Genomic DNA, 20,000 nt, shown 5'->3' with positions numbered 1-20,000 from the left:
TCCAAGTCCTCCCCAACCACCCCCAACCCCAACAACCCCATAATAGAATCCTAATAAAAAACTTCCCTTTTATCCAACCCCCCCAACCATCCCCCAAACCCCCCCACCCCCCAAAAAAAAAACTAAAAAAAAATCCCTCCCTCTCCCTTTTTATCGAAGTCCCTCTTCAAACGTCCCCCTCCTTCGCCCCCTCCCCCCAAAAAAAAAACACCCTCCCCTTTATCCAAATCCCCTCCAACCACCCGCCAAACTCCAACCTCCCCCCACTCCTCCCAAAAAAAAACTCCCCTTTTATCCAAATCCCCCACCCGCCCACCCCCCCAAAAAAAAAAAAATAAACAAAAAAAAATAAATAAAAAAAATTACCGAAGACCCCCTTCAAACGTACCCCTCCCTCGCTTCTCCCCCTCCCCCCCCAATTAAAAACCTCCCCTTTATCCAAATCCCTTCCAACCACCCACCAAACCCCAACCTCCCCCCACTCCTCCCCAAAAAAAAACTCCCCTTTTATCCAAATCCCCCACCCGCCCACCCAAAAAAAAAAAAAAAAAAAAAAGAAGACCCCCCTTCAAACGTACCCCTCCCTCGCCCCCTTCCCCTCCCCCCAAAAAAACCCTCCCTTTTATCCAAATCCCTTCCAACCACCCGCCAAACCCCAACCTCCCCACACCCCCGCAAAAAAAAAAAACTCCCCTTTTTTATCCAAATCCCCCACCCCCGCCAACCCCCCCCCCAAAAAAAAAAAAAAAATAAAAAAAAAAATTACCGAAGACCCCCCTTCAAACGTCCCTCTCCCTCGCCGCTCCGTTTTCTACGCCCCGGACCCCCGCCACGGACAACAACACAGAGACGCGCCGGGAATCCGACTCCTTCCTTTTTTTCCCCCAAAAAATCCCCTTTTTGGTCCATTTTGAGGGATTTTCTCGACGCCGAGCCAAAGTAAGGATTGTTCTGGGGGATTGGGGATTAGGGATTAAGGGGAGAGGGAGGAGATTAGGGAGGAATTTGAAAGAGAGGGTTGGTCTTGAGGGGAAAAAAAAAAAAACGTGGGCTTAATTTTTGAATTTAAAATTGTTTTTATTTTTTGTTTATTTTCTTTTTATTGTTTGGTTTGTTTTTCTCTTCTTTTTTTGTAGTTGTTTGCTTGTTTGTTTGTGATGAATTAAAGTTTTTGAATTTTTTTTTTTTTTTTTTTTTTAGGAATTTTGAAAACTTTTTTTTTTTTTCGGGGAGAAATTTGAATATTTTTTTTTTCTTTTTTCTTTTTTAATTGTTTTTTACTTTCTGTTACTTATATTAAGAGTAATTATTAGTAATGCCATAATTAAGCCCATAAGGCACGAAAGACGGCGATTTAAGATAATTTATTCGTATTTGCAGAAGAACAAATAGATTTACATATACATATATATTTTTTTTTGTTGCAAAATTGTACAAATAGGTTGCCTCCGCTCCGCCCAAATCCACCCCCCCAGAGATCGCCTCGTACTTGGCCAGTCACTCCGGCACTCCGGCAAAGGCCATCGGCAGGGACATCACAGCCAGAGGGAAGGTCGCTGTGTTTTTTTTTTTTTTTTTTTTTTTTTTATGTCGATGAAGTTAGTCTAGAGAGAGAGAGAGAGCTATAGGTGGGTGGAAGGAGGGGGGGGGTGGTGGTGGTGGTAGGGGGGGAAGGAGAGGGGGTGTTGGCCTTTGCTGGAGCGGTTGTTGGGTGCGGAGGCTAAGTATAAGGTCGTTGGGGACTTGAATATTATTTTCGTTTTTTGTTTTATTTCTTTGTTTCGTATAAGGTCGTTGGGGACATGCATTTTTTATTTTATTTTATTTTTTTTTAGTCCGACTTACTCACGGTGGGAGAGAAACGCGAACTCCTGGACGCTAGATCAGTTCTTATTGAGCATTTGGGCGTACGTAAATTATTATTTGATATGAGCTTATAGATTTTAAACTGTAATAATCGTGTAGACGTTATGCGTATTTGAGGGAGAATGTTTTCGCGAATTACAGTCATATCGTTAGATTGCGTCCTCTGTCATTAGGAGCCACAGTATATTTTTACATTTATTGAAATATTTTATATATGTCACATATATGATTATAGCTATGAGAGTATAAAGCCTGTAGAACATTTTAGCATTGTTTAGATTTTGTATATATATATTACCGTTTTCAGCCTATATCTAATGAATATAAAACTGGTGAATATATAGGAGTTTTTTGTTTGTTCTTGTTAGTGTTTTAGAGATTAAAGGAATGCCATGGGGGTCTTCTGTTTAATTATTTGGTCGTGTAATATTCACTTTACGCTGAAGTGTGGATGAAATTAACGTATACCGATACACTACATTTGATTTAATTTCTTCGCCGTTTTAAAGTATTTTCCATTATTTAATTTTTTCTATTCCCTCCTTTTTTTTTTCAACTTCTTTCATTCTGTTTTTCTTTCTACCTGTTATTTGCTACTGCTTTTGCTCCTCTCTTTTTCTCTACTTTCTTAACCTTCTCCCCTTTCTCCCCGTCTTCTCTCTTATCTCTAATCATTATTTCTTTATTTATTGTCTCTGTCTGCTTTTTCTTCACTGAATTAGATTTTCAGAAATATAATTGAAGCGACTTTGAAAATAAGTTGACTTTTAGAATATTTTGCAAATTAGAGAGAACTGGAGAAAAGCAAGGAATACCGTCACTAAACTCGACACGGAAAGTGACGCTTATTTTTTTTATGTCATGGTAACTAACATAGAGAATTCAATTTTTTTTTTTTTTCTTTTCTCTCTCTCTCTCTCTCTCTCTCTCTCTCTCTCTCTCTCTCTCTCTCTCTCTCTCTCTCTCTCTCTCTCTCTCTCTCTCTCTTTCTTTCTCTCTCTCTCTCTCCTTTTCTTGATTTATATGTTGACCTTTTATATCTCTCTGTAATGCCTAATTCCATTATGTTGCACCCGGACTTGTAAGCAGAGTAATAAGTTTAAATGTATATCTGTGTCTTTTAATTTTTTAAATGGTAATAGTATTCATATTAAAACCTATTCAAGATAATTGTCACAAGTAATTTAGAAAATGGTTAAAATTTGAAAAGGAAAAAAATACATATATAATCACTATTAATACATGTTACAGGGAGCTTCATCGAGTTTTGTTAAAAGAACATCAACTAGCCATCAGCTGTAACACTAAACTAGTGAACCCTATTACCATTTTCTGAATGGCAATACGAGTACGTTAAGTATTATGTAAACTATGATGCTTATGGTATATTATGGTATTACCATTAATGGAAATGTGTCATTTTCTTGCTTCTTTTCCACACTTTTTTTGTTTTTTTGCTTTTTCCAAGGAAAAATTAAAAAAACAAGGTTTTATGTATTGTTTATCTTTTTTATTATGTATATATATTATATATATATATTGTGTATATGTTATATATATATATTATATTATATATATATTATATATATATATTATATATATAATATATATATAATTAGTATATTAGTATTAATATTTATATATAGATTGAGATATATATATAAATTATATATATATATATATCAATATATATATTACAATGATATTATAATATAAAAGATAATAAGATAGATAAGTAATATAATATATATAGTTTCAATATAACAATATTATATAGAAGAGAGATTTTATAAGATATATAATATATTAAAATAATAGAGATATATATATATATAGATAGAATATATATAATAGAGATATATAGAATGAGATAAATAAAATATATATAGATAATATATATATATATATAATATATAAATTAAAATTGTATAAGATATATAGAATGAGTATAAAAAGATATATGGTATAATGGAAAATATAATATGGAATAGAATATAGGGAATATATATATATGATGATTTAAAATATGGGAAGAGAATAGTATTGATATAGAAATATATTAATATTGAGAATATATTAATATGATATATATATATAGAAAGATGAAATATATTTAATAATATATAGAATAGATTATATTATAGAATAGAAGAGAAAGATATATAAATATATAAGATATATATATACATAGAATAAAGAGAGATAATATAAAATTTTATAGAAGATAAGATATACTATAAAATAGAGGATATAAAATATACAATAAAATAATAGATATATAAATAAAAATATAATATAAAGATAATAAAATATATAGATATATATTAGAATAGAAGATATAAGAGAGATATATAAGATTAGATATAGTACATATATAATATAATTGTAATTATAGATATATATAATTGTATATATTATAGATATAATAATAATGATTTTATAAAAATATATTATAATATAATATATATTGTATATAATAATATAGATATAAAATTATATAATAGTGAGATAAAAAATATATATAATATAATGATTAAATATAAAATATAATATATGATAGAGATATATTAATAATTGAATAAGAATAAATATATATAGATAATATATATATATATATATATATGATATATATATATATAATATTTTAGAATATATAATATTTATATAATATGAAGATGTATTCAAATATATTTATATAAAAATATATATGAATATATATATATTTTATTATACAAAATATAATATTTATTATATAGAAATATATTAAAAATATATATTAGTATCTATTCATTATTGTATACATATTTTATATAATATTATTATATATATATATATATTTGTATATCTATATTCTATATATATATATATATATTAAACTATATATACTATATATATTATCAATATATATACATATATATATATCATAATCAGATAATATAATATATATACTATAATATCAGATACTTATGCTCGATATAAAAGTATATCTATAAATATTATATTACTCTATATCTATATTATACAAATATATGCTTAATATATATATATACTAATTGCTACATATATATGGTTCTAGATATAATATACGATCTACATATATATTATATATATCTCATTATATCTATTCATATTATGTATCATGACTATAAACTCTCTATCATCTATATCTATATACTTCTATATATTTATTCATATCTTAATCTCTATGATCATCATCTATCATTATGTCTATAATATCTATATTATCATATATATTATACTATATCATATATATGTATTCTCCATCTCTATCTCTAATTCTATCTATCTTATCGTATATATATCTTATCCTATATACTATATATATCTCTTATCATATAATATCATTCTCTATTCATATATATACCTATCTATATCCCTTTATATAATATATATATAATATATATTATACTATATATATATATACTATATATATCTCTCCAATATTATCTATATCTATCTCATTATATCCTATATCTATATCTCTACTATATCATATCTATAATACTATTCTATATATCTATATATATATATATCTATCTATATTTTTCTATCTAATCTATATCTAATATGTATCATATCTTCTATCTATATACTTATCTATATCTTCTTTATCTTCTTATCTATATTTTACTCTCCTATATATATATCTCTTTACTATATATATATTGTTATATATTATATTTATATATATATATAGTATTAGTATTCTCTATATATCTATCCTATGTCTCTTCTCTCTATATCTTCTATTATTCTAGTAGTATCTATACTCTATTTCTGTATATATATATATATTGTCATTATATCATATCTATCTCTAATATATATATATTTTGTATATCTATCTCTCTCATCCGTATTTATATCATCTATTTTATTACTATTCTCCTATATAAGTTATTGTTATATATTCTATATCTATAGATTCTATATCTATCTTCTCTCATCTTGTATTCTGTATTTATTGGCGATATCTTATATATTCCTTCTTTAGATCTTCTCTATCTATATCTCATTATATTATCTCTTGAAAAAAATACCCGGATCAGTTCTTATTGAGCATTTGGGCGTACGTAAATTTTTATTTGATATGAGCTTATAGATTTTAAAAAAAAAAAAAAAAATGTAATAATGTTTGATTTTTTCTTTTAAGAATTTCCAATACGCAATGTTAACCTTTCAAGGCCAAACAGAATTTTTACTTCTAAATATTTATATCCTTGTAAGCTATGAGGTAAACCGAGAACTTTTAGCTTTTAGTTGTATAAATACTTTTACAAAATCTTTCTGCATGGAGTGTTGTCTTATTTTAGATTTAAAAGGATCCAGGGGGCTTCTTTTTTGGGGGATGCATTTGGTGTGTGTTAACGTTACCATCACCTTATTTTTTGCCTTTTTAAGATTTTCCAGATTAATTTTACAAAAACTCCTTTTTTTTCAATCGTTTCTTGTTCTACTGTTAATGCACGTTGTTTCTTTATTATTTTAATTATTTCTTATTTTACTTATTAATCATTATTTTAATTTTTTTTGCGTTTTCTTCATGAATTAATTCAAAAAAATTTGAAGCGATTTGAAAATAAGTGATTTGAAAGGGAAAATTTGGGTTGAGAAACGGAAAAGAAAAGAAGAATTACAAAAACCCCGGGAAAGGGACATATGTTATCAGGAAATACATAAATAATTTTTTTCCCTTTTTTTCCTTCTCTTCTTTTCTTTCTACCTTTTTCTCTGCTCTCTCTCTTTCCTCGCTTTCTTTCTCTCTCTCTCTCTCCTTATTTAGATATAGTATTTATTTTTGCAGCCAATCTTTATTTACCCGATGATAAAGATAATAATTTAAATTAACGGCTTTTAAATTTTAAAGGTTAAAGACTAAAAAACATCAAGATAATGGCAAAGTAATTAAATTAAATGAAAGGAAAAAACATATAAACAATTTAATAAGTTAAGGGAGCTTACTTTTAAAAAATTCTTAGCCTCACTTACACTAAACTATACCCTAGTTACCATTCTAAATCAATACAGCTTAATATTATTAACTATATCTATGATATATTATACATTAATGGAAATTTAATTCTGCTTTTCCAATTTTGTTTGTAAGGAAAAATTAAATGAAACAGGTTTTATGTAATGTATTTTAAATGAATATATAATAATATTAATTGTATAATAGTAAATAGAAATTAAAATTAAAGGAGAATAGATATATAAAATATAGAAGATAGGATAGAGATAAATATATATAGAGATAAATAAGTAGATATATAATTTTGAGATATAGAAGGGGATATAATAAGGTAGATATAGAGATGAAAGGATAAAAAGAAATGTGTATAGATTTACATTTATATTAGATAATTATTAATTTTAAGAGAATTAAAATAAAGAAGATTATTATATTTAATATGATATATAATATATATATAATTATACAATATATAATATAAATATAGATAGTTATACAATATATAGTATAATATAAGAACGTATATATAAATAGATAGTATATAAATAAGATATAAATATATATATAGTACAATAGATTAGTAAATATATAGTATATAATATATATATAATATATAAGAATAAATTATATATATATACAAATTAGTAATATATATAGTATAGATTAATAAAGATTTTAAAGAAGTATAAAAAGAATGATAATATAAAGTATATATATAATGATATAATATATATAAGAATATAAAGAAATATAATATAGATGTATATATACATATAAGATAATAGATATATATAATATTAGATAGATAATAGATATTAGAGTATATATTATAAATATGTATAGAGTATAGATATATATATGATATATTAGATATTAGAGATATATATATATAAGAGAGATATAGAAAGAGTATATAATTAGATAGATATAAGATAATATGATTGAATAGTAATAAGATATATCATAGAGATAATAAAGTAAAATAAATACAATATATATAGAATATGTAGAGAGAGTTATGAGTGAAAAATACTACTAACTATTATATATAGATAATATGTAGAGTAGATAGATTGGGTAGTAATATATATAGATGGATATACTAATAGAGATTATATAATAGAATAAAAAGATATAAGATTGATATATATATTATATATATAGATATAATATATATAATATATTATATATATATATATATAATATAGTATATAGATATAATATAGAATAAGTAAATACTATAAAATATAATATATATAATATATATTAATATAATTTAAAGATAGATAGATATATATTATAGAGATATATCATATATATATATAGATTATAATAGAGATATAGTATAGATAGGATATAGAAATATAGTGAGATATGATATATATAGTAGATATATATATATATATAGATAATATATGAGATAGAATAGAAGAATGATTATATATATAGAATAAAAATAAGATAGATATAGAATATATATACAATATATAATATAGATTAGAGAGATATAATAATAAGATAATATATATATAATAAAGATATTATATAGTAAGATATAGATAGATATAGTACATATATAGAAATAATATATATATATATAATGTATATTATAATATATTATAGATATATTTTATATAAATATATATATTATATATATAGTATATATATATATATAGATATATATTGTATAATATCTTGACATAATATATAGATATACATAAAGATTTATATATATATAATGAAATATATAATAGATATATATTAATATAGATAGATTATATATATATATATATATTATATATATATATAATATAAAATAATTATATTAGAGAGATATATTATATATATCTTGTATTTAATAGATATAGATAATCTATATATCAGTAGATAATCTTATAATATATATAGATATATATACAAATAGAGTAGATATATATATAGATTATATATAATAGATATATATATATATATTTTTATTTTATTATATATATATATTATGTATACTATATAATTTATATATATTATATATATTATATTATATATAATATATATATATATATATTAATATTATACAATAGTATAATATATAGATATATAAATATATATATATATATATAATCCAAATCTATATATATATATATTTATATATATATGTATATATATATATATAATTTATATATATATAGTTTATATATTTATTTATATATTATACATAATATATATATTAATATAATACATATACTATATTAATATATATACAATATATATATATATATATATAATATATAATATATTATATATATATATATATATATCATATAATATATATACTATATATATATAATATTATATATACAATATATAATATATATATATATATATATTCATATTATATATATATTTTCATATATTAATTATCATTTATATTAATATATATATATTTATATATATATTATAGTATTATATACTATTTATATATATTATTATATATATATTATTATATTATGATATATATTTATATATATTATATCATATATATATATCATTATATATATATACTATATCTATATATTATATATTTTGTATATATATCTATATATATATATCTTATATATATTATATACTTTGTATATATTATATATATATTATATATATATATATATTGTATATATATATATATATATATATGTATAATGTATATATATTTTATATATATACCAAAGCATTTTACATAGAAATGTGAATTACCAGGAGATTGGGTTTGTCCTTGTTTGGGAGGGTATTTGCATACACACAGTATTCCATGTTTTAAAAGAAATACATGATCAGTCATGATTAAAACCTGTGCATTTGAATTATTGTAGGAAAATGTAATGTGTAACTTTCATCACAAGATACCATTTCTGCTTCACCACTGTTGAATATAAAAGTAAATTTTATCAGAAAGAAAAGTAACCTTAAGCCAGTCGGTAATTCAGTAACTAGTATATTATATCCTGTTGCTACTTCAGGTTGGAAGCAGAAATGGCATCTTCCCCATCCAAGGTTCCTGTAAAATCTCCGTCCATAAAGTCCTCCGGAGGCTCCACGCCCACAGGTATGCGTGGCCGCCCAAGCCTGAACCCGACAGACCTCACCCTCCCCACCCAGCGCGTTAAGATGATCATGAAGAGCTGCCCTGACGTGGAGACGGTCTCGCAGGATACTCTTCACCTCATCACGCGGGCCACGGAGCTCTTCATCGAATTCCTGGCCATCGAGTCTTACAAGTTTGCCGAGGACAAAGACCGGATGGACTACGAGGCCCTGTCTTCCTTGGTGCACACGACCGAGCACCTCGAGTTCCTCAGGGAAGCTATTCCGAAGAAGGTCACGTGGGCAGAGGCACAAAAACTGATTGAGGAAAACAGTAACAAGTTTGAAGGGTTCTTCTAGAGTGAAGGTGTGAAGATATGAATGAACATAGCCTCTTAAAGGAACATGTGTGTGAAAGAACAACTTGAGAGCTGTGACGTGGTTGAACGTTTGGCTTCATCTTGACGAGGTGATAATGTACCTTAATTTTGGTCCAAGATTACTGAGGGATAATGTTTGTGATTTTTGTAGTGGGGATTTATCACTTAATTATAATTTCAGTGTTATGCAGTAATGAAAACTACAAGATATATTTTTTTATGTTTTGTCTTTTTCTTTTTTTTTGTACTATGATAACTAAATGATCCTGAATTCATATGTGAAATAAATATTATATTTACCTCTACCTGAAATTATATGTTTTTTACACAAATTCTGTGAATTTGGACCGAGTGTAGATGCAATGGCACATTTATAGCAGCAGTCACATATATCTTTAATCAGGACTCTTTTTAGGGAAAATTTTATTGTTAAATTGGAATGAAGGTTGTACCTATATGTCTTCAATATTGACCCGTAATGTGAGATATATTACTGCCATTTCTCATTTGGTTTTGTGTGGGTGTATGGAACTGAGAAATCTCGGGTACAAAGATCAATGAATGAAGCTTTACTCTTGTAATCTTTTGTACCATTTTTAAAAAATAAATGATAGTGATGATTTATACTTATTTAGTTTGTATAACCCTGATATTTCCTTGTGGATTAAGGTGTAATGAGAAATCGTTATTGGTAATTTTCACGAGTTACAGTGAAAAGGATAACATTTATATTCATATTATACACATCTTGATATAGTAGATAAAATACACAATCAATAACCCATCTTCATTTGATTTACATTTTTATAGTTTTGATAAGTACTTTTTGATACGTAAATAAGCAGTCGATAAAACGTGGAAGGTAATAATAAAGAAAATTATAAGTTTGAGTAGACAGAAAGAACAGACCCTCTGTACCCAAGGTCATCGCTCAGTACTGACTGTGCGCGAACTACCAGCTTTGTTGTATCTGAAACCTGTGATTGGCTTGTGTTCTGAGGACTTGTGTTTAAGTTGGTGGCGTTGAGTTGGGGAACTTAGAAGGGGAGGGAACTGCAGATGGTGATGGTGAAAGCTCATATAATGGGTGGATCGTGTGGTATGAATTGAATTTTTAAGATATTTCCATGTTGAGATAAGAAATGGTTATAATACAGAAGTAAAAGAGAAAGAAAATAGAATGAAGTTTCTTGATCATAGATTACTTCAGATATATACAAGTACAGTTAAGAGACGGAAGTATATTTGAGAGGGAAGAATTCTTTTTCACCGAATGGTTTTCTTCCGCAGCTGAAAAATGGCGGAAGATGGAGAGCCAACTACCGGTACCATGGCTGTTGAGGAGCCCCTAGACCTCATCCGCTTGTCGCTGGACGAGAGGATCTACGTCAAGATGCGCAATGAGAGAGAGCTTAGAGGACGTCTGCATGCGTATGACCAGCACCTCAACATGATTCTAGGGGACGTGGAAGAGACTGTGACGTCAGTGGAGGTGTGGATTGGGAAATAATTGTTTTTATTGCCAATTGATTTTTTCCAGTGCAAATTTTTATATTTTAGTTATTGCTGTGAGAATATTTGTGATGGTAAAAGCTCTTGGTCTTGGCTTCATTACCAATCTTCAGGTTATTATAAGATTTTAAAGAAACATCTTTATTTTTGAGGATATTAAGATGTTAATAGAATAACTGTAAACCGCAGTTTACAAATGAGGGGTAAAAAAAAACATAAATTTCTTTTAAAAACATCTGACTAAAGCATATTTAAAACCTACTTTAGATTGTTTAACCAAAATTCAATCATAAAAGTAAAGACTAGCTCTCTTCATGTCATACCGATACTATAACTTCCTTCCAGGTTGACGACGAAACTTTTGAAGAGGTTTACAAAACAACGAGGAGGAATATCCCCATGCTATTTGTTCGAGGCGACGGCGTGATCCTTGTAGCTCCTCCAATGAGAGGCGGAGGGGTATAGGAATTAGAATTGCATACTTAGTTAGAATTATTTCCTTGTTTTATGGGTGGGAGGAATGTCTAAAACCTACCTGTAATGTCATTAGGATTTTATAATGGGTATTGCTAATATTTTATGTTATAATTGTGGACTTGAAAGATTTTCATGTAATGGCTGGGGTCCATGTTTCAGATACCTTTTGTGGAAGGTAGTGTTAGAAATGGTTTTTAAATTCTATTTTACATTTTTCTAGTATTTATTTATTTTTTCTTGCGAGAAGCTACCTTATGTTCCATAAGTAACTTATCATACAATAGTATGAAAAAAAGTCAGAACATTTGTTTCAAGATAGCAGTTCCCAGTTTCCACTTTTCCAAAGACTGAAAGTAGGTAATAAAAACAATTGCAAAGCATTTCAGGATTTTCAACTTATTCAATCCTTTTATGAGAAGACGATGTTAAAAATTAAAGTGTTTAATTATATTTGTAAGTTTCTATTCTCCTTTTTATATTCCTTCCACATTAGTACTAACCTTAAAAGGGGAGTGATTTTTTTCTTCTTTTTTTTTACAGAAAAGAATAGTCTCTCTGCGTACTCTTACAAGAGGGTATACCCTTTTTAAAAATTTTAATGTTATAGTTTGTTGTGGAGAAAATAAAAATACTATAAGGCAATCATCTCACATACATTTCGTATAAAGAGCATTTGGAAAACACTTACAAATTATAAAGTTGAACTATAAGTCAGCTTTAAAAATATAAGGCATAAACAGCACTCGGGGATTGATTAGCATTCAAAAGTAACCCATTTGTTATTAGTTCAACAATATACACAAACCAGATTAAGGTTAAAGACAAAAAGGATAGTGGCCATATATAAGGGAAACAAAATATATAGGCCAACAGCTATGTATAGATTCTTAATGTGTGGAATTCATGTCGAACAAACTGCAAGTAGAACAATGAAGGGAAGTACAAGAAAACACATGAATGTGCTGAAGGCCTTTTCGCATTTACTGCTTCTTCAGGGTATATTCGTCGCATATTCACGCGTTTTCTTGTGCTTCCCTTCGTTGTTCTATTTGCATGAATTCTTAAGGGTCTTTAAGAGTCTGAAGCAAGCTTTCCAAATGTTAGAGGAATTATTTGGAATAACAATGTTATCTATAAAGGGTGATTGTAGGAAGGGGGTCTGTCTAGTTTTTAATGAGTATGGTTAATGGCCTGTCTGCAGTGGTATGGGCGATGGCAGGAAAAACCATACTAATTTTTCTTATTGTTCTAGTGATGAAAATCATTTGACTATTGGCAGGTTGGTGATGAATATTTTAAATGCAACAGTTTTATTGAATTCTCGCATTCAGCCAGTCGTTTGCAACATTTTAAGTATATCTTTGCCACGATAGAAAGAGGGAGAGATAAATAAAGAGTGCGGTTTGATTTTTGTTGTATCTATGAATCTATGTTAATATATGAGGTACTCTGATGAATGATCTACAGTAAATTTTTGATGTCAGGACTGAAGAATTACCTCAGAATTGTGAGTATTTTTTAGGCAGTATTCAGATGTTTTTCTACAATGCAGGTACGACTTGTGCAATGCGTGAGGTCACGGAATATGTTTATTAAGTATATATGAGTTGCATAGTATATCCCCCCCCCCCCATCCCTTGCTCATTGTTGCCGTGGGGGGGGAGGGGGCTTGGGAGGCAGAGACTGAGGCCTTATGTAGGGATCACCCCTGCCTTGGACCTCAGCCCTCGCCTCAACTAATTTTGCAGGATCTTTTCATCTCCCTCTTTACTTTTCCTTCTCTTCTTCATCCCCTTCTTCTGTCCACTTATCCTAATTGTTAACTTATATTTACCCTTTTTGCTACAATACTTTACCAAAGTGCTGTGTAACCTCTGATGTATGGTACATTTGTTTTGACCACAGACCATTCTGGAAATCCACAAACCTTGTCTTACTGAGCCAAAAAATTTACCTTTGCCCCAAAGACCTACCCTATCACTATATTTTGTATACACAAATGACCTTACATGCTGAATTGGCAGAAAGTTTTCAATAAATGAAAAATGTCCTGCTTCATGTCACTTAATATCGCCAATGAGACTATAAAGCATGGAACTCTTAATGCTTTGGTTGTGGATGTCATGAAATCATGCAATGGCTTTGGTAGACTTAGTCGCAGATGGCACTATATCATGACACTCCCTGCATCTTTGGCTCATCAGGGAGAGATCGTCTTTTGCCAATAGTGGGGGCATCATTTACTTGGTGTCACTCTTAGATACAGACACTTTGAGTGAAGGGAAACCTCTACTCTTTAGTCTTTTGTTTGTAAAATGCCTACAAGCTGTTACGGACCAGTCATAAATAAGGGAAACTACCAATAGGTGCCAAGAACCAGCATTACTGGCTTCTAGTCAATTTTTAGTACTGCAGTTAACCCATAATTGACGGGTAGCATTCATAGTGGCCCGGGCCTCGCTGCCGGGGGCTTATATCGTCGCCCGAGCATGCGCGACCACTCATGCCAAATACCAGCATCCCATGCCGTTTCTTCGTAATACTACGAAGATATGTTGTATTTTCAATTTTCATTATTTTTTACAGTCTCTACTTGCCAAACTTCCTGATAAATCGAGACTGAAGGGTATTTTTGTTGTTATATAGACTCCATAGTTGATCATTATTCGGTCTATAGTCCAAATAAAATAAGCAGTGTGAGGCATCATGGAGTTGAAATTGTCGGTTTGTTGCATTTTTTTTGTTTGTTGCATGGTAAAAATGAGAAAGTGTTAGAACCAACTTAGTCACACTTTCACTGGCAAAAAAATAATCTTTTGCCGTGATTGTAACAAAAAAAAAAAAAACTCATGGCATGTCCATGCATACTCTATGGCATGTGCGTACGTGCCCCTGGCAGATGGTCCCGCCATGCCATGGCATGTACGTACATGCCACCCGTCGGCAATGGGTTAATGGGTTAAGAGCATAGACCAGGGAAAAATTTATCAGGAAAAGGGATATAAATCCATGGCACATGTTTCTCTGACAAAGTTGATATTTAAATGTATATGAGTGTAGGTCTTTGTAAGTGTTTGCCTATCTGTCTTTACATTTTGTAATCATAACAGTGAAACTATTATTTCTGTCTCCTGGAGTTGTCATAACATAATAACAGCCTTGAACATGTTAAGAGAAATTGCAGTGGTGAAACTTAAACATCAAATAATTTGCTGGAAAGACAGCAGTGATAAGAGGAAGAATTATGGTCGTAAGTATTTACGTAACTAAAGAATTATTGCTGACAACTATAACCATTATCAGCAGCTTTGACATTTCACTGAAAACTCTACCTGGACTGACTGACTGACTGATATTTTGTTGTTTTTCAGTATACATCATAATTATCTTGTGTCCCATGATTTTCTTCCATGTCATTCATTTAATTGGACCGTGTGACATCATATTAATAACTGGAATCCATGCAATTTACACAAGACATTATACAATCATCTTTAGCATTTATTAATCTTTTTGTATCACAGTTCACACTTCAAGCACAGAGAAGATGGGCCACACTCCTTTTAACAAGTCTACCAATCCCATCCCCAACTGCCTCTGCTTTCTCTAAAATAAATCTGGGACATATTTAAATGACACTTGCTAACAGAAGCACACAAGATGACACTGTTAAGTCTAGTTAACTACAAACTGGGCTGACTGACTGTAGAAAAAGGAATCCAGTCTATTAACTGAGCAGTATCCATTTTATACACCCAAAACAGACCCCACAAACATAAACAGGTATTATAAAAATCAAAAATATTAAAAAAGGTATACAAAATCAGTATAAAACTGACTATAGTATAGGAAATCTTAGAAAACAAATAAAATATATATCTAAATTCTTTTCTTATACACAGCAGGTAAACATAACATTATTGTAAGTAAAAAAAAAAAAAGAGAGGTTAACAGAAAAACTCTAAAAATAGGATATAGTAAGACTTAATTTACAATTCCCATTAATTGTAAAATGCCTTTCATCATGGGACAGAAAGGTAATTAAGAAAAAAATGTAATTTTCTTGAAATTCTTCTGCCAGAGATATTCCTTTACAAATAATGATTGAGATGCAACCAGACACTTCGTTCTTCCCCTCCTTTTTCTGAGAGTAATCAAACCATATTATGATATATAATTTATCTCCATTACTCCATTCTGTGAAACAATACCTGGAACTGTTGTTGTAATCTTATCCAGACCTCCAAGCTTAACAAGTGACCAACCTTATGGAAAATTTTATATGCCAAAATTCTCTATATATATCCGCAAGAAATTATGCAATAAATCACCATAGTATAACAAAGAATTACACTCTTTTGATATGGATGTATAGGCCACTAAATCATCACTGTGTTTCACAAAGAAATGAGAATTATGAGTCATGAAGATAACTCGGAATAAAATTTAATCACAAAGCATTCTATATCATAGCTATATAAAAGGGGAATACAATACAGCATTAAGACACTGTTAATTCTGCTGTATAAGATGTATAAGCAAAAATGAAGAGACATTAGATAAAGAGATAATTCATGATCTCCATTATATCATTATTTTCTTTGAGCTTTAGTAAGGGCATTTTGCTGAAAAAATGTATTCTGCTTGTGCTAGTCATATGGGCATCAATCACTGGCAATGCACAAACAGCTTACAATTACACAAGAGCCACAAAAACGATGCAACTGCCTTGGCTCACTACTTCTTCCAGAAATTCGGGTTCTGTTGCAACTTCCGGCTGAAGCTCTCGTACCATTTCGTGAGCACTGAGAAGGGTAAGTACTGTTCGGATGGATTAGGGGTGATCTGCGAAGGACTCTGGGCGAAGCTAGATGCAAAGTTGTAGAGGTTTTCGCACATAGCATGGCTGAACTCCATGTAGGAATTAAGGGTTGATGCCTCTGTGGATGGATTGGCAACCTGGCCCTGTATTTGTGACAGTGGTTCCACCTGTATTGCATTAGAAGAGCAATGGTATTGTGTTACAAGAGCATTGGTATTCTGAGTATCGTATCATTAAAGAATTTCAGGATGCGAGCTACACGTATATTTCAAAATCACCAGATCTTAAAAATTTCATCTGTTTGCATCTAAACCATAAAAAAAAAGAAGAAATACATATATGCACTACACCAAATTCACAAAACACTAAAGTATAACCACGACATGTGCAAGAAGACCAGAATCAAACTAAAGAGACTTACCGATATCCCAATCTGAGCATTGTGCGATACTTTCTGAGCTCCGAAATTATACCCCGACTGTAGGATCGAGTCACCCGTTTTCTTTAGGCCGGAAATCTTGAATATTGCTGAGGGTTTGGTGTTCGTTATGTTACCCAGTAGGTGCCAGGTGGGGGGGCCATTGGGGTCTGGCCAACTAAAGTAGACTGTTTTGGAAGAAAGGACATACATGAATAAGGGACTTTGATAAACTGGGTTCATTCTGTAAACTATGTTTATTACAATATATTTGAAACTTAATCCTTAAAAGCATTGATGTTTTATTCCCTATTAAACTTTATACAATTAAAATGTTGGAGACCTAAATATCAACATCAGTGAAGAAAAGAAAAGGAAAAGATACATCTAAAATGAACCCAGAAAAAAAAAATCCTCAGAGAGAGAGAAAGAGAAAAAGAAAGAAAGAAAGAATGAAAGAGGAGAGGAGAGGAGAGACAAGAGAAAAAACAGAAAGAGAGGAGTAGAAAATAAACAGAGAGAGGAAGTGGAACAACAGAAGAGGGACAGAGCGAAAGAGGAACACAGTTAAAAAAAAAAGACAAAAACCAAAACAGAGACAGAGACAGTGAGGAGGCAGTGGGGGAACACAAGACACCCACCCCCCTCCCCCAATAAAACCATTACGAACAAAAGCCACCATAAAAACGAACTCTCCCCCTCCACTCCTCCTGACCTGAGCCCCCAAGACCATCGGGAAAGGGGACACTGCCCGTCAGAAAGACTACCACGTGATTGATGTTGTCGGCCTCGGGAATGATGCACAAAAATTGTTTCTCCCCCACTTGCTCGAAGTTTGTTTGCACCTGCGGAAGAGGAGGTTGGCATTCCTTGAGGATAAAAGTAATGACATATGGTAAATCATCAAAGAAATGATTGCAAAGGGGGAGTACATGAAACATGGGAGTAAATTATAAATATTGTGAAGTGGATCTGCTTGTCTGTTTGCACCTGTGGAAGGGTTTGATATTCATTAAGGATAAGAGTCAATTATTTAAAACATCAATAAATAATTAATGCATGTAACACTGATGAATGCTACTAGGGGGAAAATCATAGATATCTATTGAAAGAAAAAAATTAATATTACTTCAAAGAGAGAGAGAGGGAGAGGGAGGGGGGGGGGGGGGGGGAGAGAGGGAGGAGGGAGAGAGAGAGAGAGAGAGAGAGAGAGAGAGAGAGAGAGAGAGAGAGAGAGAGAGAGAGAGAGAGAGAGAGAGAAAGAGAGAGAAGAGAGAGAGAGAGAGAGAGAGAAAGAGAGAGAGAGAGAAGAGAGAGAGAGAAGAGAGAGAGAGAGAGAGAGAGAAAGAGAGAGAGAGAGAGAGAAACAAAGAGAGAAAGAGAAAGAGAAACAAAGAGAGAAAGAGAAAGAGAGAAACAAAGAGAGAAAGAGAAAGAGAGAGAAGAAAAAATACTATTACTACTACTACTACAGAGAGCTATAGATACAAAACCATGAAAATATATAGATACATACAGAGATAAAGAGACATAGAGAGACAGGCACACAGAGAGATTGATATACAGATGGGCATATAGACAGACCAATTAAGAGATAGACAGATGGTCACACAGACAGACAGATAGATAGATAAGGCAGAAATAAATGTACACTTGTTTAGCTATTATGGAGTCTGTGCTAAATCAAATATTCAAATTATCTTTAATTAAAACAACAACAACAATTATAATAATAAAAATAATGATAATAATAATAAAAATAATGATAATAATAGTAAAAATAATGATAATAATAGTAAAAATAATGATAATAATAATAAAAATAATGATAATAATATTAATAAAAAAAATGATAATAATGATGATGATGATATAAAATAATAATCATACAAGACAGGCCATGCACAGATACACACACACACACACACACACACACACACACACACACACACACACACACACACACACACACACACACAAAACAAAAAAAGGTAAATCTATAGAAAGGAGCTGAAATGACGTTATGTATTGCTTAAATTACCTCTGCATGTTTAAGAAAACGTCACAACCAGATATTATCGCGACAGGCCACAGGGAATTAACCTGGTGAAGCCTTCAAACTGCCACTATGTAAATTCTGGGAAAACAGGAGCTTGAAGATTTGATTTATCTTTGAGTAGGGAATGCGTCCGAGTTTCATCGGAATATATGTACGACTGAGCTCTGTTGGTCTTTGCCGGAGCGTGAAGTGCGGAGGTCGTTTGGCACTTGATAAACTGCTAGTCTGACAATCACCGATTAATTTAATTAGTTTTCGTCACTAGCATCTCAAAGGTACATGACACACTAACTCTTCAAGTGCATTAGGGTTAAAGAAAGGTTAAAAGTAACGTTGAATAGAGTGAACGAATTCTAGTCGACCTAGTCTTACGAAATAAGAGAATAAACTAAAATTAT

General features: G+C 30.1%; 2 protein-coding genes across 2 annotated transcripts in view; one reads left to right on the top strand and one right to left on the bottom strand.

The window, feature by feature from the left end:
* The first annotated feature begins 796 nt into the window (after positions 1-796).
* Positions 797-12,753, top strand: LOC119578155 (U6 snRNA-associated Sm-like protein LSm3). The gene is made up of 3 exons (XM_037925891.1): positions 797-939; positions 11,605-11,806; positions 12,172-12,753. Exons 2-3 carry the CDS (start codon positions 11,612-11,614, stop codon positions 12,289-12,291), a joined length of 315 nt encoding a protein of 104 aa, XP_037781819.1. The 5' UTR covers positions 797-939; positions 11,605-11,611; the 3' UTR covers positions 12,292-12,753.
* A 3,030-nt stretch (positions 12,754-15,783) lies between these two features.
* LOC119578154 (protein OPI10 homolog) overlaps positions 15,784-20,000 on the bottom strand; it is a 5,070-nt gene continuing 853 nt past the window's right edge. The window contains exons 2-4 of the mRNA XM_037925890.1: positions 18,259-18,388; positions 17,547-17,731; positions 15,784-17,292 (exon numbers count right to left, since the gene is read on the bottom strand). Coding sequence (XP_037781818.1) covers positions 17,041-17,292; positions 17,547-17,731; positions 18,259-18,388 — 567 coding nt within the window. The 3' untranslated portion in view covers positions 15,784-17,040. The remainder of the gene's footprint in view (positions 17,293-17,546; positions 17,732-18,258; positions 18,389-20,000) is intronic.

Source organism: Penaeus monodon, chromosome 10 (genome assembly GCF_015228065.2).
Source record: "Penaeus monodon isolate SGIC_2016 chromosome 10, NSTDA_Pmon_1, whole genome shotgun sequence".
In the NCBI taxonomy this organism is placed as follows: domain Eukaryota; kingdom Metazoa; phylum Arthropoda; class Malacostraca; order Decapoda; family Penaeidae; genus Penaeus; species Penaeus monodon.
Note: the sequence above shows the minus strand (reverse complement) of the source record. Positions and strands in the feature narration are given on the sequence as shown.